We start from the raw sequence: 27,172 nt of genomic DNA, 5'->3' as shown, positions 1-27,172 counted from the left end.
ACATTAGCTTAGTCTCGGTCTAGAGCACTGGAAAGACCTTTTGGTTTCCCCCTCCGGTGGGTCGGGGAGGAGCGGACAACGAACCCATGTTCTAGGAGTCCCCAGCACCTCGCTCCCATGTGTCGAGTGATTACAGCAGGCGCCCTCTCTTACGCGCAGGAAATTTTCTCTCCAAACCATCCCAAACCACATTTTGTTTTATTCTTTTCCCATAAATCCACCATAAACGCCCATCTCTGGCACCGATTAGAGCAGAGAGCCAAAACAGAGAGAGTTTAACAGCCCTTTAGAAATTAATAATATAGAGTCCCCCAACGCCTTCCTCCCAGCAAAGAGAACTACAGCTCCCAGCATGCTCGACAGGGGCAGGGTCACGCGCCTGCTGCTGCTAGTCAGGACCTGCGCTGCAAATTTGTTGTCTTGCACAAGTACGATCCCCGAGAGCACGTCTGTCTCCACGATTATTGCTACCCCTACAACGGTGCTTGGCTCCTTGGCGTTAAAAAACATATTCACAGGATGATGATGCCGGTAACTTTTTAAACTTAACAGGATTTTGTTTATATAGACGGCGTGACATACCCACAAATTTATATTGAGAAAATTAGTTTTAATCTTTACTAGAAGGGAAAACTTGTTGCTAATCGTGAATACGTGATGGCTTGATGATAAATAGAAATTAGTAGAAATCAAAGTAAAAGTGAATGATAATCATCTCATGTTTAAGTTCCCAAAGCAAAGTGTGGGCGGCGGCTGTGATTAGTTATAAATGCTTTATAAAATAGACGAGCTATAGTGATCAAGAGAGCGCGTTCATAGTGTCAGTGCTCAAGAAGAGCGACACTTGCTACTTTGTAATGCCGCTTTCCACCCCTTTCTTATTCTGTTAGGTTTTGGCATCAAGTTTGATACAGGTGTCAGGATGGGAAATGTTTATTTAAAAAAAAAAAGTTAGGTCTCCAAAAATGGATATAGCTCACATTGAATTTTCTTATTTCCTGCTGACATATAACTAAAATGACAATTTCACGCGGGGGGAGAAGACCCTCGCCTTAAAACTTGCTGGTGATGGTTAGTTATGTGATATACCGCTTCAGCAGCATTGAAAACGTTTGCCTTTTAAGATTAAGCAAAAGCATAACGACCCATAGTTATTGCAAATAGACATATTCTCTACTCTTCCTCTGAAAGTCAAGAAAATTGTTTTATATAAGGTATACAATCAGGTAGGAGTTCTCACCTTTTGCCGGTCTGTCTCTGGTACTTATGCCTGAGCAAGCTTATGGAGCTGCTTGAAGATAAACTGCAGTGGCACCTAAAGGCATAGCAAAACTTGCATAGAGGAGTAAAACACCCCTACGCTTTTGCATCATAGAATGAGGGTGAAAGGGGGAGTAATCTCAGACAATACCTTTTCACTGAAAAGGTGAGTAATGGATGGCAGAACCTCAGCAGAAATATTAAAAAAAAAAAAACCAGCATCACATTTTTAAAAAAGGTTGAGATTAGAACAGAGCATTGCTGAGGAAGAGAAATGCAAAGTAAAGCTGAAAAGGCAGTGAGGGTGGAAAGACTTTTAAGGTCTCTAGCCACTGTCATTCTTTATTTCTATAAAAACAAGGCCTACTTCTGTTACAGTACCAGACAAGCCAATGTACACCACTGTTCCCTTGTGGATTTGTTTATTGTAATCTAAATTATGTATGCCCCTCTGTTTAGGGCACTGGTGCTTTGTGTTTTCAATTTAGATAATGCCTAGTGCCTAAGTGGGCACCTTTTGAAAGGTAAAAGCCTTATTTTCAACCAGCACTAAACAAATTAGTTAATGATCATTTGAATGAAGCACTAACCCTTAGAACATGAAGATCATGGCAGAACAGCTGTATCGCTATAGCTTTTGGAGACCTGGCTCTCTTCTAAACTCCATCAGCTTCTCCCTTTTTTTTTCCCCAGTTCGATTCCAGTCCAGTGTTATATTGTACAACACTACCTGCCTCTGTGCTATTTAAGATATTGTGGCTGATGTATATGCTAATGTTGAAACAATATAAAAAAAAACTTAAAGACTAGGTTGGTGCTGTCAGAAAATACAAATAAGGAAATTAATTCTGACCAAGCAATTGCTGGGGGCAGCTTAGTTAAATTGAAACAATGTTAGGGAAGGGGAGGAGGCAAATGGAAGGCCGCACATAGATTATGCTGTAATAGGGGCATGATTTGATAGAGGGGAAAAGGGACTTTCCTCTCCTTGTGAAAGGCTCCTAGAAAAAAAAAGAAGCAGCACGCGAACACGCTCTAATAGTCAAATCACATGTGGTTGGCAACCACTATCTTATTGCATCAGGTTTCCTCTTCTAAAGAACTGCGCAGAAGTTGATAATTATGTCAGTTTACTCCAGCTCCTCTAAGGACATCAAGCCCACCCTTGCTTCCTAACTCCTGCATTTGCTGATTATAACCTACAGGATTATGGAACTAGACCTGCCGAGAGGTGGGAATATATAATAGCAGAGGGGCATGGTTGATTTGCTGTAACTTCCTTTTTCACACAGGTTATAAGATCCCAAACTAAGTCAGGATGCAGCAGCAAGTGCTAGATTTCAAGCAGACCTGGGAAATTGGATACACAAGCTGACATTTTGCAAATTCACATCATTGGTGTGCTGTTTCACTGCTTTATAATGATGGACTGTTACCTTAGGATGAATTCACTGATTTTGTTGGAGTCCCTTGTGTTGTCCAGAATAGAAAATGTTTTAGAAACTCTGCTTGATGAAGGAAAAGTGGTCATCTTGAAAGACATCTCAGCGCTTTAGGGGCATAGGACTTGTGTCAGTGAGCCAGGCTTCAAAAGAGCTACAATCCACAGGTTTCGGTAACCTTGAAATGAATATTTAAAGCAATTTTTTACCCAAATCAATCCTAAATGCAGTAGTATTACATGTTCCATTTTCTATAGCCATAGATGTAGTGTTTATCCCTAACTCTAATGCACCCTTTTGGGGAGAAAATAAACTTTATAAATTCATTTTTCCCTACCAAAATTGATTTCCTGTGCTCCTGGAAATATGAGTTTGCATGAAAGTGTTCATTAATCCACTGTTGGGACTCAGTGAGGAAATTGCCTTGTCCCAGCTCTCCTTTGCCTGTATAAAAATATTGCACCTGCTCCAGCTGTACCTGTACCTCTAGTATGCTCACTGGTCAGTACTCAGGCTGACAGAGTTACAATGCTGTTTTAAAACATATTTTACTTAATCACTTATCAACAGCTCAAGATCTAAAAAAAAATAAAAATTGGACATTTCAACTGCTGGTGCAAGCTCCATTTGGAGTACTCCATTGCAATTTCATCCATTCCTTGAGCTGCACCCTCATTGTTCTCTACCTATTTATAATACTGCTTATTTAGTTGTGCTGCTGGATGTATGCAGTACTACAAAATGGTGATAAGTGGTAGGGTAAGTCCCTGTTCCAAAGAGCTTACCACCTAAATGAGTACCTGAGGTTATAGTATATAAAACGGCTTACCTAAAAGCACAAGGCATGTCAGTGGGAGAAATGAGATTTACATTTTAGATTTACTTACATATCTTTCTAAATCCGAGCTCAAGGTGTGTTATGTTTCAAGTACAGTAACAAGTTCTCTGCCCCAGAGGGCTTACAGCTAACAGGCCAATGAAATAAAGTGTGCTTGGCCCAGCGCACAGTTTAACCCTCAGCTGGGTGCACATTTTTCGTGCACAAATATTACTACCAATGCAGCAATGGATTTTGTAGCAAAAAGAATGCATACAACAGTGTACATTTTAAAGTAGCGCCCTCGCATGCACAAAGATGGGTTACCTTGTGTTTTCTTAGTACTGGAAACAACTCCTAGTCCGAGATGGGCTAAAGTGTCCAAGACTGTTAAGTCTATGGGTGGAAGCTGGAATTCTGGTGCTGGAACCTGTAGTCTGTAATTTATGTGCAGAAAACATGCTTTCTACACACAAAAAAAGTGTTATCCACGCATACGATCAGATTTATGTGCACACACAGTGTTTTCTGCATGTAAAATATGTTATGCACATAAATCATGTTTTGTTGTGCATTAAGCATTTTCTTTGCTTTTATCTATATTTTACTTCCAATACATTTTACTGTATTGGGAGGTAAAGAAATAAGTAGTGCCTTAAACCATGCATTGAATTTCAGTACCTACTTTTAATGCTCAGCTTTTTACATCGGCCCCCAAGTTGGTTTTTTTTTTTTTATAGTTGAGGTAATGGAGGGCGACGCGACTTGCCTCAAGAAACGTTAGTGGAATTTGAACCCTGGCTTTCCTGGTTTGCAGCCTGCTGCTGTAACCACTAGGTCGCTCCTTATAGTTAATGGAAGGTGCTCCCAGCACGGATGTGCAGGCCCCATTGCATCCCTGGGGGTGTCGCCTCTGCCATGCTGGGCCAGCCTACCTGCGGACATGAGGGGGGGGGGATCCATTCTCCTCCCTCTCATCCTCCAGCAGCGGCTGCCAATGTTGCTAGCCGTGTGCGATTGGTGCACCTGCAGTGCAGGCCTTTGGGGGGGGGGGGGGGGGGGGGGGGGGGGGCGGTGCTTATGACATCATGCCCCTGGGTTGGCCCGGCGTCGGGTGCGGCGACATCAGGAGAACGCACCCCCGGAGCCAGGTCACACGATTGGCCTGGGTAGCGACGCGGTGACATCTGCGGTGGGGAAGGACCGGCAGGAGATTTAAAATCTGCCGGCTCCCTCTCGCCCGGCCTCTTCTTCCTTAGCCTGGCGCAGTGCAGCACGAGTCCCCTTCCAACCCACTCCTCTGTGTTAGTTAGTTCCAAGTGTTAGTTAGCAATCATGATGCCTTGTTGTTAACCTGTTAATCTGTCGCAGTGGTGGTGACAGAGTCCTGGAAGATGAATGTAATGATGAGTGCTGCATATGAGGCAGGGAGGTGCTGATAGAAGGGCCTAGGGCCTGCCTCTTGGGGATTGGCCATCGAGGAAGCATGTTGGGCTCAGGGAGTGGGCCTTGACGATTTTCAACAGCCTCGTACATCAGCGAGGAGCCCTATGGGGCCTGCTGCGTGGCAGCCTGATGGGGTCCCTTTGGCAGCAGTGCTCTGCCGCTGGATGGGGGGCTCGAAGGGAGAGCAACCCCCCCTAGGGCAGTAGGGGCAGAGTTATTGGTACCACCCCGTGGTTAGTAAGAGGACTCAGCGTCAAGGGTCATCTAATAAATGGCTGTGGCCAAATTTGCATCCTCGCGATGACTGAGGCTTTTCGTTGTGTCTGTGTGTAATTATGGGTGAATGAAAAAGGGATCGTGTGTATGTGAGGGTGCTAGCCTGTGTGAAGGGCTTGTGTATGTGTGAGCCAGAGCCTGTGTGAATTGCTGCGTGAGAGAGTGACATTGGTAGCCTGTGTGAGGGTGTATGTGTGAGAGAGAGAAAGGGAGCTTGTGTGGGTGTGTATGCAAGAGAGAGGGACCCTGTATGAGGGGATGTGTGCGTGTACGAGAGTGAGGGAGCCTGTATGAGGGTGTGCGTATGTGTACTAGAGAGGGAGCCTGGTGAGTGGGAGGGACAGAGGGAGCCTGTTTAAGGGGCAGTACGGAGAGAGGGGTCAAACTCAGAGTGACAATAGAGTGGAAGGGGGTTGAGCCTAGAGGTGGAGGGGAGAGATTCTGGCAGGTGGAGAAATTGGGGCCTGAGAGGGCAAAGTGGCCAGGGGAGTAGGGAGAGCAAGTGGAAGGGACACTTTTACAGTGAATTTCTAGGAAAAGTCTGCTCAAAATATTTAAAATTCTGCATTAATTTAAAATGTAATTACTTAAAGACTGTCATTTAAATTGTGTTATTTTGACCAATATAAAGTTTTTGTGCACAGAATTCCCCCAGGAGTATAGATTCCATACCAAGGGTGCTCAATTTAGAGTGACTGGGTTAGAAACTGGCTGAGTGGGAGGTGACAAAAAGTAGTGGTAAATGGAATTTACTTTGAGAAGGGTGGCGTTACTAGTGGTGTGCTTCAGGGGTCAGTCCTGGGACCCGTTCTTCTCAACATTTTGAGACACAGAACAGAAAGATTGAAAGGAAAGAATTGTTTTTGTTGAGAATACCAAAATCTGCAACAGGAATCTAGCAAAGCTTGAGGAATGGCCTAGAGATTGCTTTTTTTTTTTTTTTTAGCATTAAATTGTAGCTGCCAGAGTAATGCGTTTAGGATACAATACTGGAGGTGAAATTCTAAGCACAGAAGAAGAGAAGGATCTGAGTGTCGAAGCAACACGTAGACAGTAGCTGTGGCTTAAGTGCACTTTTATTTACAGTGGAAAAACAAAATGGTAGCAGATCTTCACTTCAGGTATTTCAGACAGGCAGTGCAAACAAAAAACAAACACTTCATGCAGTTCATCTTACCTCAGGCATCACAGTCTTTAACCAGAGTCTTAACCAATCTTAGACATGGCCGGTCTTTGCATATACAGGACTGTCAGGCCACCGGGGCCCATCTAACCCTTTCTAGGCCCTCAGGTCTTATACTCTGGTGAAGGGCTCTTTCCTTCACCCAGGATTCATAAAGTCTAGAGGATGTGAAGGAAGAGAGGGAAACTTGCGAGAAAGACTGCTACTACCTGGGGATAATACCCTTATTCAATAGACATGCACACGGTAAATGAGACTCAGACAGTGCTCTATGCTTCAACAGCAAGAGGAAATGTGAAAAAAAAGGATTTGCATTCCCAAAAAAATGCGGGGAGTAGCTTGCTTGATACGGCGGTTACTACCCCAAACCAAACAAGCCTGATGCTTCACTTTCAATGCATATCCAGTGTTGCTCTCTGCTTCAACAGCAGGGGGAATGAAGAAAAGATGACTTTTATATTCCGACAACAACCAACAAGGACTGAATTCCACAGTCTGGGTAAACAAATAAGCATGTGTGTAGCTTGCTTGCTACGGCGGTTACTAATCAATTAAGCCTGATACTTCACTTTCAATACATATCCAGAGAAGCTCTCTGATTCAAAGGCAGGGGGAAATGAAGAAAAGTGGAGTTATATTCATATAACAACCAACAAGGATTGCACAGGCTGGGTAAACAAATCAGTGTGGGAGTAGCTTGCTTATTGCAGCGATTACTACCCCTAACCAATTAAGCTAGATACTTCACTTAGAAGCAGTCAAGCACTGCTCTCTACATTAATGGCGGGGGTGGAAGGGAAATAGAACCAAAAGGTTACTTCCCTGTACGTACCCGGATCAGTCCAGACTCCTGGGTTATGCCCCCCCTCTAGCAGATGGAGACAGAAGTTTACAAACAAAACTCCGCCTATATCTAGGCTGGTGCCACCTACAGTCTGGCAGTCTTCTTCTGTCTCCTAGCAGGTGGAGAGGGTGCAAAACCTGCAGTCTGAGCTGAGGCCTAGTTTAAAAAAAAAAAAAAAAGGAAGGTTTGACTTTAGTTTCTTAGTTTTTTTTTTTTTTGACTGGTAGAAAATTGTGAGGCTCGGACCGCAGTTGATTGCCTGCAGGTCCGAACTCGTCTCCTCCCGGGGTGGGGTGAGGTCCCGCGGGGGCCTTCCCTCCTGGGAGTTGAGCACGCTGAGGGTGGGCTGAGGGCCCTTGCCAGCGTTCCTAGCCTGGGGGTGATACCGGGGAGCTCGGGTCACTCCCCCCAGGTGGTCCCGGAGCCGGTGGCGAACGGTAAAAAAAAAAAAAAAAATTTATTTACTTGGTTTGTTTTCTGTGCTGTCTCTCTTGCTTTCCCTCTTCTCTCCTGCTCGTTGGTTCGCGAGGGGGAACGGGATCGGCGCCGCGGGTAGCTACTGTTGTGGTTTTCTGCTCTGCTTGGGAGAGCATGCCGCGGCGGCCGGTCTGCAGGGCCTGCGGGGCGGCCCGTCGCCTATCCCGGGACAGCCTTTGTTCAGGCTGCGTCTCGGGCGGCGAGGGCGGTTCAGCGGGCGCTAGCGCAGAGGGGCAGCGGCTGCCGGAGGCTTCGGGACGTAAATCGGGGGCCGTAGGTCCGTTCCCGCGAAGCGCGGGAACAGCCGCCATTTTGGCAGCGGCAATTTCAGCGGCGGGAAAACCCGCCATTTTGGGCTCAGCAGGGCCAGGTTGCGAGGCGCCCCCGTCGCCGGGGGGACCGGAGGACGTTCCTCCCGCTCTGTCCCCACAGAGGCGGGTCCCCGAGGGTGACCAGACTCCTGCTCTTAGCGATCCGGAGGAGGATCCGGATCGCAGCTCCTCTGACTCTTTTTCGTCGGAATTCGTGCTGGTAATGCATAAGGCCTTTAAGGCTAGCAGGCAGGCCAGGAAAAGATCGCGGGGAGCGCCGGATTTGGTTCGGGGACCGGACCCTAAGAGACGCGCCCGGTCCCTCCCGGTCTCGGATCCCCCGGGGGGAGCACGCCCGCTCCGTTTGGGGGCTCCGCGGGGGGATGCCGAGACGGAGTCCGAATCCGGGGATCCGGAGGAACTGGATCCGGATCCGCAGTCACAGCCGCGAGGCATTGATGGAGAAGGGGATCAGGGAGCCAGTGGGGCGAGTGGTCTCCACGCCACGGAGGGGGATGACCCCAAGGTGGTGCGTCTATTTCGGCGCGATGAGTTGGCGCCATTGATTCCGGCGATCCTCGAGGAATTGGCGATAGATTTGCCACGACCGGAATCTCGCTTAGGGCGTACAGACCCCGTGGTGTTGGGGCTGAGGGGACCTCCGACGGCGTTTCCATTGCATTTTTCGGTGTCCGACTTACTTTTTAAGGAGTGGGACACTCCTGATCTGGGGTTGAAGGTGTCCAAGGCCATGGATAAGCTTTATCCCCTGACAGAGGACGCGCTTGAGCTGTTTAAGATTCCAAAACTAGATGCGGCGGTCACCAAAAGGACCACCATCCCGGTAACAGGAGGGACAGCTCTTAAGGATTTGCAGGATCGTAAGCTGGAGGTACAGCTTAAGAAAATTTTTGAAGTCTCCGCGCTCAGTGTAAGGGCGGCGATCTGTAGCGGTTTCTCTCTCCGGGCAGGGCTCAGGTGGGCCCAGCAGCTTTCTGCTAACGAAGGTCTGTCACAGGAGGAAGCGCTGCAGGCGACTCGTCTGGAGGCGGTGATTGCCTATAGCGCGGATGCCTTTCATGACTTGCTCCGTTCGTCGGCACGGGCGATGGTCTCCGCGGTGTCGGCTCGGCGTTTGTTGTGGCTCCGCCATTGGGCGGCGGACGTTTCGTCGAAGGCTCGGTTAGGTTCGTTGCCGTTTAAGGGGAAGTTACTTTTTGGTAAGGAACTGGAGGATTTGATTGAGTCTTTGGGCGAGAACAAAATACATCGGCTGCCGGAGGACAGGCCGCGATCAAGGGGGACGCCGTCCACGCGAGGTAGATTCCGTGGGGGTCGTCGGCCCCGTAATGCGCGAGGGGCGGTCTCCTCTTTTCGCCACAATGCGGCTAGGCAGCAGTCGTACACGCAGTCCTTTCGTGGCCGCCGGTTTGGCAGACCCGGGACCGGGTCCGGAACCCCGGGCGGGAAGCTGCCACAATGATGGGCGGCCGGCCCACTCTCCGGTACCGGTGATAGGCGGCAGGTTGATGCAGTTTGCCAGGGAGTGGGCCAAGATCACGTCGGATCAGTGGGTGCTGGATGTGATAAGTCGCGGCTACGCGTTAGATTTTGCACAGCGGCCCCTTCCCTGTTTCATGGTGTCGCCATGCGGGTTCTCAGAGAAGCGTCAGGCGTTCCGGGACACAATCCGGCATCTGTTAGCCCTAGGCGCGATCGTGCCGGTGCCGTTCCGCGAGCTGCGCGGCGGCAGGTATTCCATTTACTTCCTGGTGCCAAAGAAAGAGGGCACGTTTCATCCGATCCTCGACCTCAAGGGCGTCAACAGGTGCTTGCGGGTCCCAAGGTTTCGCATGGAGACGCTAAGATCGGTCATCGCGTCCGTGAGACAAGGAGAGTTTCTCGCGACTCTGGATCTCACGGAGGCGTATCTGCACGTCGGAATCCGCGCGGACCACCAACGCTACCTTCGGTTCGCAGTGTTGGGGCAGCATTTCCAGTTCCAAGCGCTGCCATTCGGGCTGGCGACAGCCCCGCGAACCTTTACAAAGATCATGGTGGTGGTAGCGGCTCATCTTCGCAAGGAAGGGTGTCTGGTGCATCCGTATCTGGACGATTGGTTGATTCGGGCGAAGTCCGAGCGTCTCTGTCGGTTGGCGGTACAGCGAGTGGTCGATTTGTTGCAGAACCTTGGCTGGGTAATCAATCGGGCCAAGAGTCGGCTGGAACCGTCGCAATCCCTGGAGTTTTTGGGAGCGTTGTTCGACACTCGGCGGGGCATGGTATATCTGACGCAGGAGCGCAGAGTCAAATTGCAGTGCCAAGCCAGGCAGTTGTTGGCCAAGCCCATGCCGGTCGTCTGGGACTACCTACAAATGGTAGGGTCCATGACGTCCACGCGGGAATTGGTTCCTTGGGCGTTCGCGCATATGCGGCCTTTGCAATTGGCCTTACTCTCCCGCTGGAATCCGGTGTCGGAGCAGTTCCGTCTTCCGTTGCCGCTGCTGCATTCGGCTCGTTCCAGCATGGCCTGGTGGCTCTGTACCGGAAACTTGACCAAGGGCATATCGCTGACTGTGCCCTCGTGGACAGTGGTCACCACGGATGCCAGTCTGTACGGCTGGGGCGCGGTGTGTCTCCGGAGTTCGGTGCAGGGCACCTGGTCCCCGACGGAGGCGAAGTGGTCCATCAATCGGTTGGAGACCAGGGCAGTGAGGTTAGCCCTGCGGGAGTTCTTGTCGTTGGTACGAGGCCGGGCGGTCAGGATTCTATCGGACAATGCGACCACGGTGGCGTACATCAACCGGCAAGGCGGCACCAGAAGTCTACCAGTGGCCGCCGAGGCACGACAGTTGATGGCATGGGCCGAACGGCATCTGCAATGCATAGCGGCGTCGCACATTGCGGGCGTGGAAAACGTTCAGGCGGATTTCCTGAGTCGCAATCGGCTAGATCCCGGCGAATGGGAACTTGCGGACGTAGCGTTTCGGAAAATTTGCGCCAGGTGGGGAACACCTGTTCTGGATCTGATGGCGACGTACAAAAATGCCAAAGCTCCGCGATTTTTTGCTCGCCGCCGGGAAACGGGGGTGGAAGGGGTCGATGCCCTCGCGTTGCCTTGGCCGACAGGGGTGCTCCTCTATGTTTTCCCTCCGTGGCCCCTCATCGGTCGGACGCTGAGGCGCATAGAACTTCATCCGTCGCCCGTGATTCTGGTCGCTCCCGAATGGCCGCGGCGACCCTGGTTCGCGGATCTTCAGAACTTGGCGCTGGAGCCTCCCCTTCGGTTTCCTTATGTGCCGGACCTGCTACATCAGGGTCCCGTTTGTTTCGACCAGGTCGAATGCTTTTGTCTAGCGGCATGGCTTTTGAGAGGCGTAGGTTGAAGAAGCGGGGGTACTCTGATGCGGTGGTCACGACTTTGCTACGGTCACGCAAGCCTTCCACTTCCCTGGCGTACGTGAGGGTGTGGACGGTCTTTGAGACTTGGTGCCTGGCACAGGATATTCGGCCCACGCAGGCTTCTGTGCCGGAGGTGTTGCATTTCCTCCAAGATGGCTTGGCGAAGGGCTTGTCTGCCAGTTCGCTTAGAGTGCAAGTCGCGGCCCTTGCCTTGCTGCGTGGACAGGTCCATGGGAGGACATTGTCGGCGCACCCGGACGTCGTGCGGTTCCTCCGAGGGGCTAAGCAATTGCGGCCTCCGTTCCGTTCTCCGTGTCCTTCTTGGAGTTTGAATTTGGTTCTGAAGGCTTTATGCTCCGTTCCCTTCGAGCCCATCCGCGGAGCTACTGTGAAGGACTTGACGCTGAAGGTAGTTTTCCTGGTGGCAGTCGCGTCAGCGAGGAGGGTGTCGGAGCTCCAAGCCTTGTCTTGTCGGGAGCCTTTTTTGAGGATTACGGATTCGGGAGTGTCGCTTCGTACGGTGCCTTCCTTCTTGCCTAAGGTGGTTTCTGCGTTTCATCTCAACCAGACGGTAGATTTGCCTTCGTTTTCTGAGGCTGATAGGTCGCTTCCGAATTATCAGGACTTGCGGCGCCTGGACGTGAGGAGAGCCCTTTTATGTTATCTGGAGGTGACGAACCCCTTTCGGAGGTCGGATCATCTCTTTGTCTTGTGGGGCGGTCCTCGGCGCGGGCAGGCGGCTTCCAAGACTACTATTGCCCGTTGGTTGAAGGAAGCCATTGGTTCCGCATATTTGCTGCAGGGCAAATCGGTCCCGGCGGGGCTCAAGGCTCATTCTACGCGTTCTCAAGCAGCTTCCTGGGCGGAGTGCAGTCAGGTTTCTGCGGAGGATATTTGTAAGGCAGCGACCTGGAAGTCGTTGCATACCTTTGCGCGTCATTATCGCCTGGATGTTCATGCACCAGGTAGCGGCGGTTTCGGGGCAGGGGTGCTCAGAGCGGGACTCTCCGGATCCCACCCTAGTTAAGGTAGCTCTGGTACATCCCAGGAGTCTGGACTGATCCGGGTACGTACAGGGAAAAGAAAATTAGGTCTTACCTTAGTTAATTTTCGTTCCTGTAGTACCACGGATCAGTCCAGAGTCCCGCCCGTCGAGTCTGCTGTTCTGACGGAGAGTCTGGGGGAGACGGTTTGGTTTCTTTCTGTCCTTTCTATCTCTGTTTTCTCTTTCTCCGTTATCGATGGCTCTGGTTCTGGTCCCATTTGGGGGATAGTGGAGCCGTTAGTTTGGTTGGTAGGTTCCTGTATATAGTTCGTTTGTAGTGATTTTGGGGGCTTCATCTGCTTTGACATTAAGTAAGACTGCCAGACTGTAGGTGGCACCAGCCTAGATATAGGCGGAGTTTTGTTTGTAAACTTCTGTCTCCATCTGCTAGAGGGGGGGCATAACCCAGGAGTCTGGACTGATCCGTGGTACTACAGGAACGAAAATTAACTAAGGTAAGACCTAATTTTCTTATTAATGGCGGGGGTGGAAGGGAAATAGAACCAAAAGGTAACTAAAGACCAAGAGTAACAGATAAGTATGAGAAAAATAAGTACGAAAGCTTGCTGGGCAGACTGGATGGGCCATTTGGTCTTCTTCTGCTGTCATTTCTCTGATTCCCTGCAGGTCTCAAGCTCAAGGAAGACCAAAAGAGACTGCTATGCCTGGCATTTAAGGTAGTCTGTATCAGAAGATGTAAATTTGCAGGGATTGCCTCCATTGTATGCAAATATCTCATGCATATTCAGTATGGATATTCCGAAAACCAGACTTGTTTGTGGCTCTTAAGGAACAAAGTTGGTCACCCCTGCCATAGAGATAAAAACGTTTCAAGTACATTTGAAGCAAGCAGCCTGTGGAGTTGTCACTTGGGCTGCTAGATGCGGGGTTCTCAACCAAGTCCTCAGGACAAAACTAGCCAGTCCGGTTTTCAAGATATCCACAGTGAACATGTATGAGACAGATTTGCAGATTTACATGCACTATTGCATGCATATTCATTATGGTCCTTGGTCTGACTCAGCATGACACTTATGTTCCTACTTCCTCTTCTAGTGTCCATGTTTCCTCAGCGATCATTTAAATTTTATGGTGTTGGTGGAATTTTCCTCAACTTAATAAGGACCTGGTGCTCCAGCTTCTTCTTTATTGTGAATGCTGAGGGCATGGCAGGTTATGGAGTATTACTGGGTGACCTGGAGATCATTAATATCTTTGAATGAAACACCTAATCATGTACTGCACTATAAAACTGCTAGACACAATATTATGCAAACTTGCAAGGACACACAGTGAAGTTATGTACAACTGGTCCTGTTTTCAAAAGTTTCTCCTTTTCTGTGTCTATGGCAACCCTTAAAAATACACACCTCTGACTTTTGCTGTGAATTAAAGAAGGATCCTGCAAAAACACAGATAAGTAAAACATACTGCAAGAGGTGAAGCGATGTCTCACTACCAATGTGTACAGGAGGAAGAAGGAAAGGCAGGCCACATCCACAGCTTGAAAGATTTCCAGTGGAAAGTCCTGAAGAGTTAGTGCCTGCTTCGCCTCTGCACCTGTGCTTGAGATTTGAGTGTAGTTTCTGCAAAGTAGGTCTCAGTGAGGGGCCGATAAAAGCAGCCGTATGTTGAGATTGAGCACTGAAATTCAGTACACGGTTTCTTAATGCACGTACTAAAAAATTAACTCCTGCTGCAGTAAGCAAATAGGGGTACATTTTAAAAGACAGTGCGCGCGCGTACTCTTGTTCGCTCATCAGGTGTGAACAAAAGTATGCCTGATTTTATAAGATTTGCGCGTATCTTATAAAATCCGGGGTCAGCATGTGCAAGGGGGTGCACCTTTGTGTAACTTGCGCACGCTCCCCGTTCCCTCCGAGGCCGCTCCGAATTCGGAGCGGCCTTGGAGGAAACTTTCCTTCCACCACCCGCACCTTCCCGGCCCTATCTAGACCCCCCCCTACCTTTATCTGAAAAGTTACTACTGCCTCCGGGCAGTAGTAACTTACGCGCGCCAGGCCCCGATACAGGCCGCTGTGTCAGGGCACTTGGCAACGCCCCCGGACCGCCCACATGCCCCAATCCGACACCACGTCCCCTGGCCACACCCCCGACTGCCCCTTTTTGCAAGCCCCAGGACTTACGCGCATCCCGGGGCTTGCGTGTGCTGCCGAGCCGGATTTTTTTTTTAAAGGGTTACGCGCGTAACCCTTTTAAAATCCGGCACAGAATTCTTTCAGCACAGAAAAAACGTTTTGGTGCATATTTTGTAGAGATGTGAATCGGAACCAGAATCGGTTCGGATTTCGGTTCCGATTCACATCTCTAATATTTTGTGCACAAAGCATATTTATGTGCATAAATCTCAACTACGGGTCCCAGCATCAGAACTCCTATGTCTGCCCTTAGACTACCATTTGCACCAGAATCTGTACTCCACCTCTGAACAGGGGGTACCCATTTCCAGTGCTAAAAAAGCATGGTTAAGCCTACTGTCCCTTACATGGAAATCTCATTGGTATGAGATTTCCATGTAAGGGACAGTGTATATTTTTTTGTGTGAAAAACTCCTTGCTGCCTCTGGAGTAAAGTCTGCGTAGCTGTTTTTGTGTACATCTCTAGGTCCAACTGTGCTCTGCTGAATGCACCTTAATACATGGGAGCCAGAGCTTAGATTTAGTCTTTTGACAATACGAGCCCCAGATGTTTTTTGTGTTTCCTTCACTAGTCCCTTGTAACTAGTTTCCTCTTTCTGTGAATTGGCAGAAGGAAAAGGGGATGTGAAATTGAATTGCTTTTGAAATCACCCAGGGTACAGTGAGTTCATCCTTCAGAGATTAGGGATGAGGTAGCTAGAAAACGTCAAAAAATTAACAACAAAATACAAAATGGCTTGTGTAGCAAGCAGTGAGGCTGCTGCACCATCAACATATTTTGGATGTCAGATTGCTAGGGATAGAGATTGATATTCAGCACCACTTAGCTCAATAAGTCCAAACATATCCAGATAAGTGGTGGTATTTGAACATTTGGCCAAGCTGAGCAGCTGCTGCTTAGCCAGATAACTATTTAAGCAGCTAAATAGTTATCTGTCTAAGGGGTGGGTGGGATGGGGTTGTGCTGGGGCAATGCCAACTTAGCCAGGTAAGTGGCACTATTCACTTACTCAGCTAAATTAGCAGGATAAGTTAGTCAAATAAACATATCCAGCTAAATCTAGGTTATCTGGGTATATTCAGCAGGGCGGCTGCACCACTGAATATCCCAGCTAACTTTCTTAGCTGGATATTTTCAGAATATGGACCTCAAAGAGAAACAACCTACCTCAAAGCTTAGAAAGGAGCCCAAGGATTGATCACAAACTGGTAAGGATTGTAGAACATCCACTGGCATCCAAGGCAAACGTTCCCAACTGCTAATTATCTGCGTTGACAAATCTATGGAATCGCAGAATGAGCATTTGATCTCTTGCATCAAAAGAGAAACTGCCAATGTTATTGTCCCATTTGCTAGAGGATAGAATTTGCACTAGAAATTTCCCACTCTGTTCACATGGGCGGCTCCCACTTCTGTCTTTCAGATGCACTTTTTCTTCTCGGACAAGGTGATGCTGCTGTTTGACTTCTGGAATGTGCAGAGCCCGGCAGGTGAGGGTCACTTGTTTTCATCTCAGGCCTAAGGTTCAGATAACAACTGACAGTATTGCTGAAAGGAAACCTCTCTACAAGCTCTGCTGCTCTTTGCTTTTAACCTCCTGGGCAGGGGTGAGGAACGGTGTGCTTTAAATATGCAGGATTGTCAAAGCTTCTGGGTTCTAGCCTTGCTTTATTCTGCCAGCTCTTCATGTTATCTACCCAGGACTTGTTTATTTTATATAAAGTACGGTAATAAGATTCATGCTCCCCTTCTCACGCCTAACAAAATTATGTGCCCAAGCCATCCACTTGGCTGCATGTATATTTTGCCAGTGCTTCAGTCGTAAAAGCTAACTAAGCTACTGTTTATAGGAAAGGCACCATATTAAGCCCAAGCCAGAAGATTTTCTGCTATGTAGGACATTTGATCAGCGATGGCAGAGGTTGTAGAGGGGCAAGGCCAGGCTCCTTAGTGCAGCATTTCAGGAGAGCAGTAAGTGCTGAGGCAAGGCTGTATTGTATATACCTTTAGCAGTGTTTGCTTTGCAGGGATGGTGCTGTCTGTGTTGGTGGTCATGCTGTTGGCTGTCTTATATGAAAGCATCAAGATTGGAAAAGCAAAACTGCTCCAGAGGACAAAACTGGCCATCTCACCTAGCACCAGCCAGGGATCTCTACTTGATCAAGCCAACGACACCATCAACGATATCACAGTCCTGTATAGCAACCCCACCCAAAGGTAAATTGGTAGTAGCTTCTAATGCTGTAGAGACACAAAATGGGGGTACAGAGTTGCCCAAAGGAAAAATATCTGGACGTGCCATCTACATACTGAAGATGAGACAGGTCCTCCTTTAACCAACAAGTAACCACTTTTCCACTTGGTTTTTCCAAAATGTACTTTGCTTAAAAGAAGAGCTTCAGGGTCAGCCCAGCAGTAATGCTGTGCCCTGCCCCATGGAAGACCTGCGTTTGGTTCCCGAGCCGCTGCATGGGCTGGAGCTGCTATAGAGAGGCCCCAGGGGAATTTGAACCAACCCTCAATGGCAACATTGAGTGAGCAGAGCTAGGGTTCATGGCCGTAGAGGGCCAGATGGAGCTGCAGTTTGTGGCTCCTGACCTTGAGCCAGTTTGGAGAGGGACGATGAAGTGCAGGGAACCCCCAACATCGTTGCAGCTGAACCCTCAGGGCACTGCCAGAGCCTGGTTCCAACTGCTTTGCAAACCCACAGGAGCAGTGAAAACTGCTGGGCCATAAAAAAAAGGAACTTCAGGGTAGCAGAGTAAAAATCAAGCACACAGCTGCAGTATCCAATGGCAAAACGGAGCGCCAAAAATACTTGTACTTTTTATATTAAGTTATTTTGAGGCAAATTTTCAAAGCAATTTCCATGGGTAAAATGCATTTTACTGGTGTAAAGTAGTCAGCTGAGACTTGCCCATCCTCAGTGTGGCTGGAAGTCAATGCCTTGTGCAGCCTTTTAGTCACGCAGAGGGGAGGAAAGTTACATGCAGACCACGCAAAATTCCACTCGGATAAAAAGCTGGTGCAGGCAGCCCCTGTATGCTTTGTGCCCACTGCAGTTTTCCAAGGGAGAGCACATGCCTGCTGTGCCTATAAGAACTGGGGCAAAGCCCACAGCAAAAGAGCGGATACTGGGGTAGATTTTCAGAGGGTTATGCACGTACGTTAGGTGCGTAACCCCCCAAAACCTATCCCAAACCCCCCCTGCGCACGCCGAGCCTATCTTGCATAGGCTTCCGGCGCGCGCAAAGCCCCGGGACGCGCATAAGTCCTGGGGGGGGGGGTGTGTCGGGGGGCATGACGCAGCCGGCGCGTCATCTGGGGGCGTGGCCGCGGCCTCCGGAACATGGCAGCCGGCCCGGCGCGCGCAAAGTTATGCCTGTCTCGTGCAGGCGTAACTTGTTCAACAAAGGTAGTGGGGGTGTAGATAGGGCCGGGGGGGTGGTTTAGGTAGGAAAAGGGAGGGGAAGCCGAAAGAAAGTTCCCTCCGAGGCCGCGCAGGCTGTCTATTTTGGGCAGCCTTGCGCACGCCAACCCCAGATTTTAATGGATATGCGCGGCTACGCGCGTATCTATTGAAATCCCACGTACTCTTGTTCTCGCCTGGTGAGCGAACAAAAGTACGCTCGTGCGCAAATTTATAAAATCTGCCCCTCTCTCTTTGTCTTGGCATCTAACCTGTCAGGGCCACATGGTTCTCCAGGAGCCATTGCTGGCCACTGGGCAACAGGAGGCAGAGCACCTGCAACTGTGCCTAAGAATTCCAAGGAAAAGAATCATTTATTTCTAAGGATATGCAGTGGCACAGCACGATCTACCTACAGGAAGTATTCCAGCTTGACCAATTGAGGCCAAGTTTACAAGTTCTTTGAACTGTATTCCAGTGAGCACAGGATTAGCTCTACTCCAACAGTGTCTCTTTATTGGGGTTTAGTAGTAGGTGGTTAGGACAGGAAAGTGTAATACTATAATTTGATTATTACAGGCCCCCCACCCCCCCCATTTCATTGTGAACTCAGCTGTGACACACCCCCTCCCCCCCCGGATCAGACTTATTAGCCACTTCTGAATTTAATACTGTAAGGGAGACGGGACGGAGCAGAGGCTTGCGATGGGATTGGGAAGGCTTCCATCTCTGTTACTGCCTCAGATCAGGCTCAGGTCAGTCGTTGTGCAGCTTATGAGAAATAACTATTTATTACAAGTTACTGTAACTTGCTCCACGACCAGAGTGCTCAACATGAGATACAGGATTACCAACTTTACCAGTACAAAAAAAAAAAAAAAAGAGGCACCCCTCAAGAGGGAGGAGATTACAGAGACCATACAAGAGTAGTCATACATCAGTAGAGGTTGGTTTGAGTCAGGGCATCAGGTGATAAACAAATAGTAAGAATTAAGGACCAAAATGACAGAAAGGAGGAAGAAGATGAGCATCATAGTGTAAAACTTGATTAGAGGGGCCTAGAAGACTGGTTTGAGAGAGCGCAGGCCTAGTTTACTAGAACTTCCATGGAGATACTTTGAGGCTGCATCAGGTCATGAGAGGTCTAGAACGGGTTCATGTGAATCAGTTATTTACTCTTTTGGATAATAGGACTAGGGGAGCACTCCTTGAAGTTAGCATGCAGCACATTTAAAATTAATCGGCAAAAATTATTTTCCACTCAACGCACAATTCAACCCTGGAATTTGTTGCCAGAGGATGCGATTAGTGCAGTTAGTGTAGCTGGGTTATAAAAAGGATTGGATAAGTTCTTGGAAGAGAAGTCCATTACCTGCCATTAATCAAGTTGACTTAGGGATTTAGCCACTGCTATTACTGGCAGCAGTGGCATGGGATCTACTTAGTGTCTGGGTACTTGCCACGTACTTGTAGCCTGGATTGGCAACTGTTGGAAACAGGATGCTGGTCTGACCCAGCATGACAATTTCTTATGTTCTTATGAAAAACAAACAAACTCAAATATAAAACTTTAACAGTAAAACCACACTCTTCAAATTTGGAAACTTTTGATTGCCGGATACCCTGAGAGTGTTAGAGATTAGTTTTCAGGGTTGTTCAAACTGGGCCTAGGGACCCCCACCCAGCCAGTCAGGTTGTCAGGATATCCCCATTGAATATGCATGAGAAGGTTATGCAAAACTAATGATCCTAAGAAGACTAAAACCTCTATTAACGATTATCAATTTTCGCACAGTTCTACAAGCAATGATATTCGCTAGCACAGATTATTGTAACTCCTTGCTTTTAGGACTACCTCAATCTACAATTCGGCCTCTGCAAATATTGCAAAATTCCGCTGCCAGAGTTTTGACTGGCAAAAAAAAAAAAAAAAAAAAAAGTGACCATATTACAGGAACACTTGCTGAACTTCACTGGCTTCCAATTGAATAAAGAATACAATATAAAGCACTTTGTATAATCCATAAACTAATCCACGATGAAAAGCAGACTGGCTTAACACGGCACTGCGCGTGCATGTACCACAAAGAAACCTGAGATCTGCAAATAAAGCTCTACTAACTGTTCCCCCTGTCAAATCAGCACATCTCATGCAAGTAAGGGAAAGAGCACTGTCACTGGCTGGTCCTGTACTCTGGAATACCATGCCACTCGAAATAAGACTACAGACAAATCTGAAACCATTCAAAACTAATCTGAAGACTGAAAGACTGCTGTTGCTTAGTTCTTGCAGTTTTTTTCCATGGCGCTCCATTGCAGACAGGTTTAAGGAGCAGTTTCATAAGTTTTAATTCATGGTTATGGGGTATTTGGGGATTGGTTGGTTAGGGTTTCAACCCCTTTTTTGCCCAGTGTGTGGTAGGTTGAGCTTGGGTACAGGCCAATACTGAGGGACTGCAGGTGGCACTCTCGTACATGTAGCAGTGCCCAAAGTTTTGATCTCTGACTCCATCTGCTGGTAGGGATACACAACCCACTTTTCTGGACTGATCTGTGGTATTACAAGAACGAAAATTAGCAGGTAAGAACCAATTTTCATTTTCACCCCTAGAAGTGGTTTTTCCAGAGCAACATGAAGATAGATTGAGGGGAAAGTGTGCAGTGCTGCTCTTGTGTTCCGGCTACATGAAGGACTTTGGGTTTTAGTGTTATCAATGTGGCACTTTTCACCAACATTACAAACAAAAAATGGCATATTAATGTAAATAATCTAAACAACCAGTGTTATTCTGTAATATGTATCCTTACTGGAGATAAATTTGGGAGTTTACACAATGGGGCACAGGTGATACAGTCTGTAAGGAAAAATCAAATACAATTTCTCTGTACGTACCCGGATCAGTCCAGACATCTGGGTAAATCTCCCCCTATCAGCAGATGGAGACAGAAAAAAAACCTTGCTGACACCGTATCTAAGCAACCGTGCCACCTGCAGTTCATCAGTATTTCTCTGTCTCCAGCAGATGGCAGAGGCTGTTAATCCTGCAGTTGACTAATTTTTTTTAGCTAATTTATTTCTTTTGAGCCTTCCTCCTGGGGTTTCTATTATTTTATTTGTTTTAGAATCCTTAGTGTTCTTCCCTGTCCGGTTGAGGCAGCCGAGCCGGGGGTTGGTACCCTTGTGTGTGCTTGGGTTGGGCGCCCGCGAGGTGTAAATCTGGTTGTTCAGAATCCTCCCTTCATGAGGCCGCTGAGGCAGCTGCAGGCTCTTTACAATACTTTTTTACAAGAATTTTTGGCTATTTTTGCCTATTTTTCAGGGCAGGTTGTTCATTTTTAAGTAAAGCTAATTAAAAAAATACAAAAAAAAAACCACGTTTGCACCGGTTCACTGCTCTATAGTGATGTAATTCGGCCGAACCTTTCAGTTCGGCCTTCGTTATCGGCCCACTGTGGGAAATTTAGTTTCCTGTGGTTCGGGCTGATTTTTTTTCAGCTGTCCTGATCCGGGAAAAAAATCCACCCCCACCCCAACCCTTCAGATTTAATTAATTACAATTCCCCACCCTCCAAAAAAAACCAAAACAAACTTGCCTAAAGTCCAGGGGAGGTCCTGGGAGCAATCTCCCACTCTTGGGCAGTCTGCTGCCAGTAAACAAAATGGCACCGGTGGCCCTTTGCCCTTACCATGTGACAGGGGCTATCGGTGCCATTGGCCGGCCTCTGTCACATGGTAGGAGCAATGGACGGGTTAAAATGCCTCAGGAGAACCAGGATTTGGACGGCAAGGACCAAGTACTAGGTGCCATCCGAGATCCTCCACAAGTTGGTTAGGAAGTTAATAGAAGAGGAATGGGGGACTCTTGATTCTGGTTTAAAGGATGGCAGAGCCATGGGGAAACATTACTCTCTACCAGAACAGGATTTAGAATTTTTTTCTCCCGAAAGTAGATGAGGCGGTGTCTGCTGTGACTAAGCGCACCAAGATTCCGGTTATTGGTTCAGCCACTTTAAAAGATGTACAAGATCGTAAGATGGAGTTACACCTTAAAAGGATTTTTGAAGTGGCGTCCCTGGGTTTGCGTGCAGCGCTTTGTTAAGTGTCTTGCAGCATGCTTGGCTGCGTGGCTACAGCAGCTTCAAGGTAATTTGTCTCAGTCAGGTGTGGACACAGATACGGCTGAGCGTGTGGAAGCAGCTGTTGCTTATGGTGCAGGTGCCCTCCATTTGGTGCGTACTTCCTCCACAGTAATGGCATCAGCTGTGGCCGCCCAAAGGTTGCTTTGGCTTCACAATTGGGCGGTGGATGCTTGAAAGGCAAGGATGCCAATTGTGCCTTAGAGGAAAGGAAAGTTCTTGTTTGGCGAGGATCTAGAGCAGCTGATCCAGTCTCTTGGAGACAAAGTCCTCAGGTTACCTAGGATAAACCTAAGGGTAATAGATTTTTCAATCAAGGTCTCGTTTTCGGTCTGACAGAATATCGCAGCCAACCAGTGGTAGGCTGGGACCGCAGAGACAATGTATTTCGCGGGGGCAAGCATGGGGACAATCCTTTCGTTGAGCCAGGCCACCTGACGCGTTTTCTTCAATAGGGTCCTATATTTTTCAAACAGGCTGCTCGTTTTTGTCTAGCGGCATGGCTTTTGAGAGGAAGCATTTGAAAAAGAAAGGTTACCCGGACTCTGTAGTCACCACATTGTTACAGTCTAGAAGGAAGTCTACTAACCTCTCTTATGTTCGGGTATGGAAGGTTTTTGAGTCCTTGTGTTGCATCAGGGGAAATCGCCCTCTTAGGGCCTTACTTCCTAAAATATTATCTTTCTTACAGGATGGCTTCACCAAGGGCTTATCTCTTAGTTCTCTTAAAATGCAGGTAGCAGCCCTGGGCTCTCTTTGTGGCAAATTTGAAGGTTCCTGTATTTTGTCTCATCCGGACGTGGTTCGTTTTCTTAGAGGTACGACGAATCTTTGTCCTCCAGTTCGGAAATCTTGTCCGTCCTCGAATCTTAATCTAGTTCTTAAACCTCTGTGTGAACCTCCCTTTGAGCCGCTCCGAAGGGCTACGTTAAAGGATTTGACACTTAAGGTCATTTTTCTTGTCGCCATTTGTTCTGAGTTACAGGTGTTATCGCGTCGAGATCCTTTCCTTCAGATTTCAGAATCTCAAGTTCCTTTACGGACGGTACCTTTCTTTTTACCACAGGTGGTTTCAGCATACCATGTCAGTCAGTCAGTGGAACTTCCGGCTTTTACTAACTTACCGGCGTCTGATCCTAATGCAAGGGAGCTCAAACGTCTAGATGTTCAGAGAGCTTTATTGCGTTACCTCGAGATTACCAATGAGTTTAGGTGGTCTGGTCACCTCTTTGTGCTGTGGAGTGGTCCTAATAGAGGCTCCAAAGCGTCTAAAGCCTCTATTGCACGATGGTTGAAGGAGGCTATTTCTTCCACTTATATTACATGGGGTCGTCCAGTTCCAGAAGGCTTGCGTGCTCACTCCACATGTTCGCAAGCGGCCTTGTGGATGGAATCTCAACTTGTTTCCCCACAGGAAATTTGCAGAGCGGCGACTTGGAAGTCGCTGCATACTTTTGCAAGGCACTATCGCTTAGATGTAGGGGCTCCGGCAAACCCTTCCTTTGGCGAGAGTGTTTTGCGAGCGGGACTCTCCAGGTCCCACCCTGGGTAAGGGCTTTTGTACATCCCAGGTGTCTGGACTGATCCGGGTACGTACAGGGAAAGGAAAATTGGTTCTTACCTGCTAATTTTCATTCCCTTAGTACCACGGATCAGTCCAGAGCCTGCCCAATTAGAAGGGAGTTATATTAAGGGGAGAGTCATCCACTCAGCTGTAAGATTGTTCTCTGTTGCATTCCATGTTCTTAATTGTTGTTTAATGGTTCCATATTTTTTGCTATTATCTGCTTTGATATAGATATATATTGACAAACTGCAGGTGGCACGGTTGCTTAGATACAGTGTCAGTGAGGGGTTTTTTCTCTGTCTCCATCTGCTGATAGGGGGAGATGAACCCAGGTGTCTGGACTGATCCGTGGTACTACAGGAACGAAAATTAGCAGGTAAGAACAAATTTTCCTATAATCAACATAGTGTATTCTGCAGTGTAATATTTTCACTTTGGCACTAAATTTGTCCCCTATAGTCAAAGTGCTATATAGTCTACAACCTCCATGTGTACTAGGCAGATGTTGCGATGTTCTAGGCTATAGGCCCACTACCCCAATGCTTGTAATTTTCTCCTTTATGGTATACCCATCGCATAGCTGCCAAAACTGGAGTTATCTGTACACAGCATCATCCAATAATTGCATCATAAAAACCACTGTAAGGGTCAGTCCCATCAAGTGTGTGCCCAGCATGTGCTATGTTCATCATGTGATTTTTTGGACAGGTGGTTATGGCTGCATGCTGGTCAGTCCCTGATCCACATCATTCAAGTGATTTTGGGTTACCTGCTGATGCTGTGCGTCATGTCCTACAACAGCTGGATCTTCCTGGGTATCTTGGCCGGCTCTGCTATCGGGTACTTCTTGGCATATCCACTGCTTCTGGAAGTTCTACCACCCACAAGCATCTGAGACATTACCAGTGCCCTGTTTTGGGATGCTCAGAGAATAGTGGCTATTGGTTCCTCCCTTGCACCCTACGCCTTCAACATGGCCGCTTCTCCTCCTAAAACACACTTATGGGTGTATTCTACTGAGCAAACCAAAATTAACATTTTCCACCTTATTAAAATGAGCTGTGAATCCAGCCTTGTCGTTGCAGCTAGTTTGGTGGCACTACCCAGGGAGTGTTTGGTCAGGTTGGGCAGAGATGACCCCATGGAATGAATAGATCTGCACTTGTGCAGCTCTGACCCAAGGACAAGGGACCAGGTTTTCTTAAGGAAGGCTGGAGCATAATGACCTACAGCAGACAATAGATCACACAAGAGTGTTACTGTTGGTTTTCTTGTCTTCAGTTGTGCTTTAAATCTCAGGTTAGTTATTTGAGGTCTTAATAAGTTACATTAATTTGTTTGGTGGAGGTGGAAAAGGGGACACATTGGCCTGAAGGAATTCACCCATTACTAACTGTACAGGATCCTAGTGAATAACCAGAGGCTCACAGACAAATTGATTTAATTCAAATAAGAACTGTATTTTTTTTTCTCATTTTTTTGTGTACAACATACTTTATAGGGTATTTCAGTGCTTCACAGCACAAGGATAGAAAGTGATTCTTTTGTTCGATTGCTGTCTGCCAGATCATTTTAAAGTCCAGGCCCTAGTTATTTCATTACTGGACAATAGATTTCTTGAATATAACAAGACTTTAATTTGCTCACTACTGTATGTGCACGTGGCAGCATTATAAGCCTTTAATGATGTAAGATTAATAAAAGGATGAGCCATCTCCATGCACACAAAGGGACTAGGTTGACTTTATCGTCCACTGAAGCTAGTAAGCTTTGACAGTGGCCAAGATGACACACAGTGGGGAAAGGAGGCTGCCACTATCAGCACAGGCACTGGTGGCACAAGCTTAGCATGGAGGGAAGTTTGGCTGAGAGGAAGCCTCACCCTACTTCTTAGCAAATGTTGTTACCCAGGCATACCAGCTGGGGGTGAGGGAGCTGATGTAGGAAAATGGTACATGGAGGAAAGCTTAATATGGCTTTACATAGCACCGTTCTTCCAAAGAGGATCACACTGTTTCAGAGGAGAAGAACACCACGCCGCCAGCAGGCTAGATGACAGCACCCAGTTTGTAAGTTAAGATTTGTATGAAAGAAGGGATCAGTATTACCATCCAGTCCCAATTAAGCAAGAAAGCAAAGTGACCTGCCCATGATCACACAGCGTAGTGGTAAAAGAGCTCTAGACTTGTGGCTAAGGAATTCTAGTTCGTAGCAGTAAGTTACATTTAAGTGCCCCAGCGTTTTTGTTATGGTGGTAGTAGCTACAGCTGGCCCTGGAACAAGCTGTAGAAACCAATGTAGTTTCTCCCTCAACCCTGCTATTGCCTCAAACCTTCACCATGCAACAACCTCTGATGGTGGCAGAAGAAAAACCCTATCAGAACTCAAAATACCTGGGACAAGCTGAGAGAATCCTTTAGGGGCAGTAAAAGGTAAAGGTAGACATTCAGTTGACTATCTGCCAGCTGAGAAGAAAAGGGGCAGGGCTGATGGACCTTGTGGTCAATATATCCCCCTACTGTCCAGGTTTCCATCTGTATGGCCTAAATGGTAGCCGCAGTACCATGTTTTTGCTCATGTTTGAAGATAGTAGGAGGGTGATGTAGTACTGTACCTCTACATGACAGAGGTAAAATGTATTTATTCCTGATTTTTTAGCACACTAGGACTTATTTATTCTGGAAAAAGCAGGGAGTAACTAGACCCAGACTTGTATAGAAAAATGTTTTTACACCGTCCTCAGGAGTAAGGAGCTCTACACTCCTACAGCAATAGTTGGAGTTAGACAAAGTTGAAAAACTCTCAGAAAGATTTAAATGATCTGCTAAAAGTAAATTGTACACATTTTATACTTTCAATAAAATTCTGCTTTATTTATTCCTACTTGTATATACACTTGGTAGATGTCTGGATTTCACAGCATTATGGTCTCCTTCTATAGAAGATTATGATGGGATAAGGCATGGAAGATGTCATGGCTGGAAGTGATAAACCTATGGGGAGGAAGGGACAGTTTGTTGGTCTATGAAAATGTAATGTATTTTAATAAAATTTTCTATTTTTTTGTGGCCCGATAGTTTGTCCATGTTTCTTCCAGCTCATTCAGAACTGTACTGGGCTCCTGGTGCCATGAGCCTTCATTCACAACTACACAGGGATTGCCCCATTTTAATAGCCGCCTCCTCCCACTGGTCCTAGTCTGGTCATTGCAGCAGTTGCCCTAAGGGTCAGACCCCTGCATTATGGGCTCTAAATCTGGCAGCAGCCGTCACCCTTCATATAATCTTAACTCACTCTCTCCTGCCTTCAACCCAGTGCAGCCAGGGTGGTGAAGACCTGAGCTGGAAAGTCAAGGTAAGGACCTGCTGCACAGCACTGCCACGGAGCCACCAGGCT

At 47.6% G+C, this 27,172-nt stretch overlaps 1 protein-coding gene across 1 annotated transcript; it reads left to right on the top strand.

Annotated features, from left to right (window-relative positions):
* Positions 1 to 381: 381 nt before the first annotated feature.
* On the top strand, positions 382 to 26,844 carry SLC31A2 (solute carrier family 31 member 2). Its single transcript, XM_029611962.1, has 4 exons — positions 382 to 531; positions 16,087 to 16,153; positions 16,691 to 16,880; positions 24,485 to 26,844. Exons 1-4 carry the CDS (start codon positions 520 to 522, stop codon positions 24,669 to 24,671), a joined length of 456 nt encoding a protein of 151 aa, XP_029467822.1. The 5' UTR covers positions 382 to 519; the 3' UTR covers positions 24,672 to 26,844.
* The last annotated feature ends 328 nt before the right edge of the window (positions 26,845 to 27,172 follow it).

Source organism: Rhinatrema bivittatum, chromosome 8 (genome assembly GCF_901001135.1).
Source record: "Rhinatrema bivittatum chromosome 8, aRhiBiv1.1, whole genome shotgun sequence".
NCBI lineage: Eukaryota > Metazoa > Chordata > Amphibia > Gymnophiona > Rhinatrematidae > Rhinatrema > Rhinatrema bivittatum.
Note: the sequence above shows the minus strand (reverse complement) of the source record. Positions and strands in the feature narration are given on the sequence as shown.

Excerpts from the sequence above, each read along its gene's own strand:
- SLC31A2 (XM_029611962.1), top strand. Across the intron at positions 16,154-16,690 it reads GAATGTGCAGAGCCCGGCAG|GGATGGTGCTGTCTGTGTTG; the intron begins GTGAGGGTCACT and ends TTTGCTTTGCAG. Across the intron at positions 16,881-24,484 it reads TATAGCAACCCCACCCAAAG|GTGGTTATGGCTGCATGCTG; the intron begins GTAAATTGGTAG and ends TTTTTTGGACAG.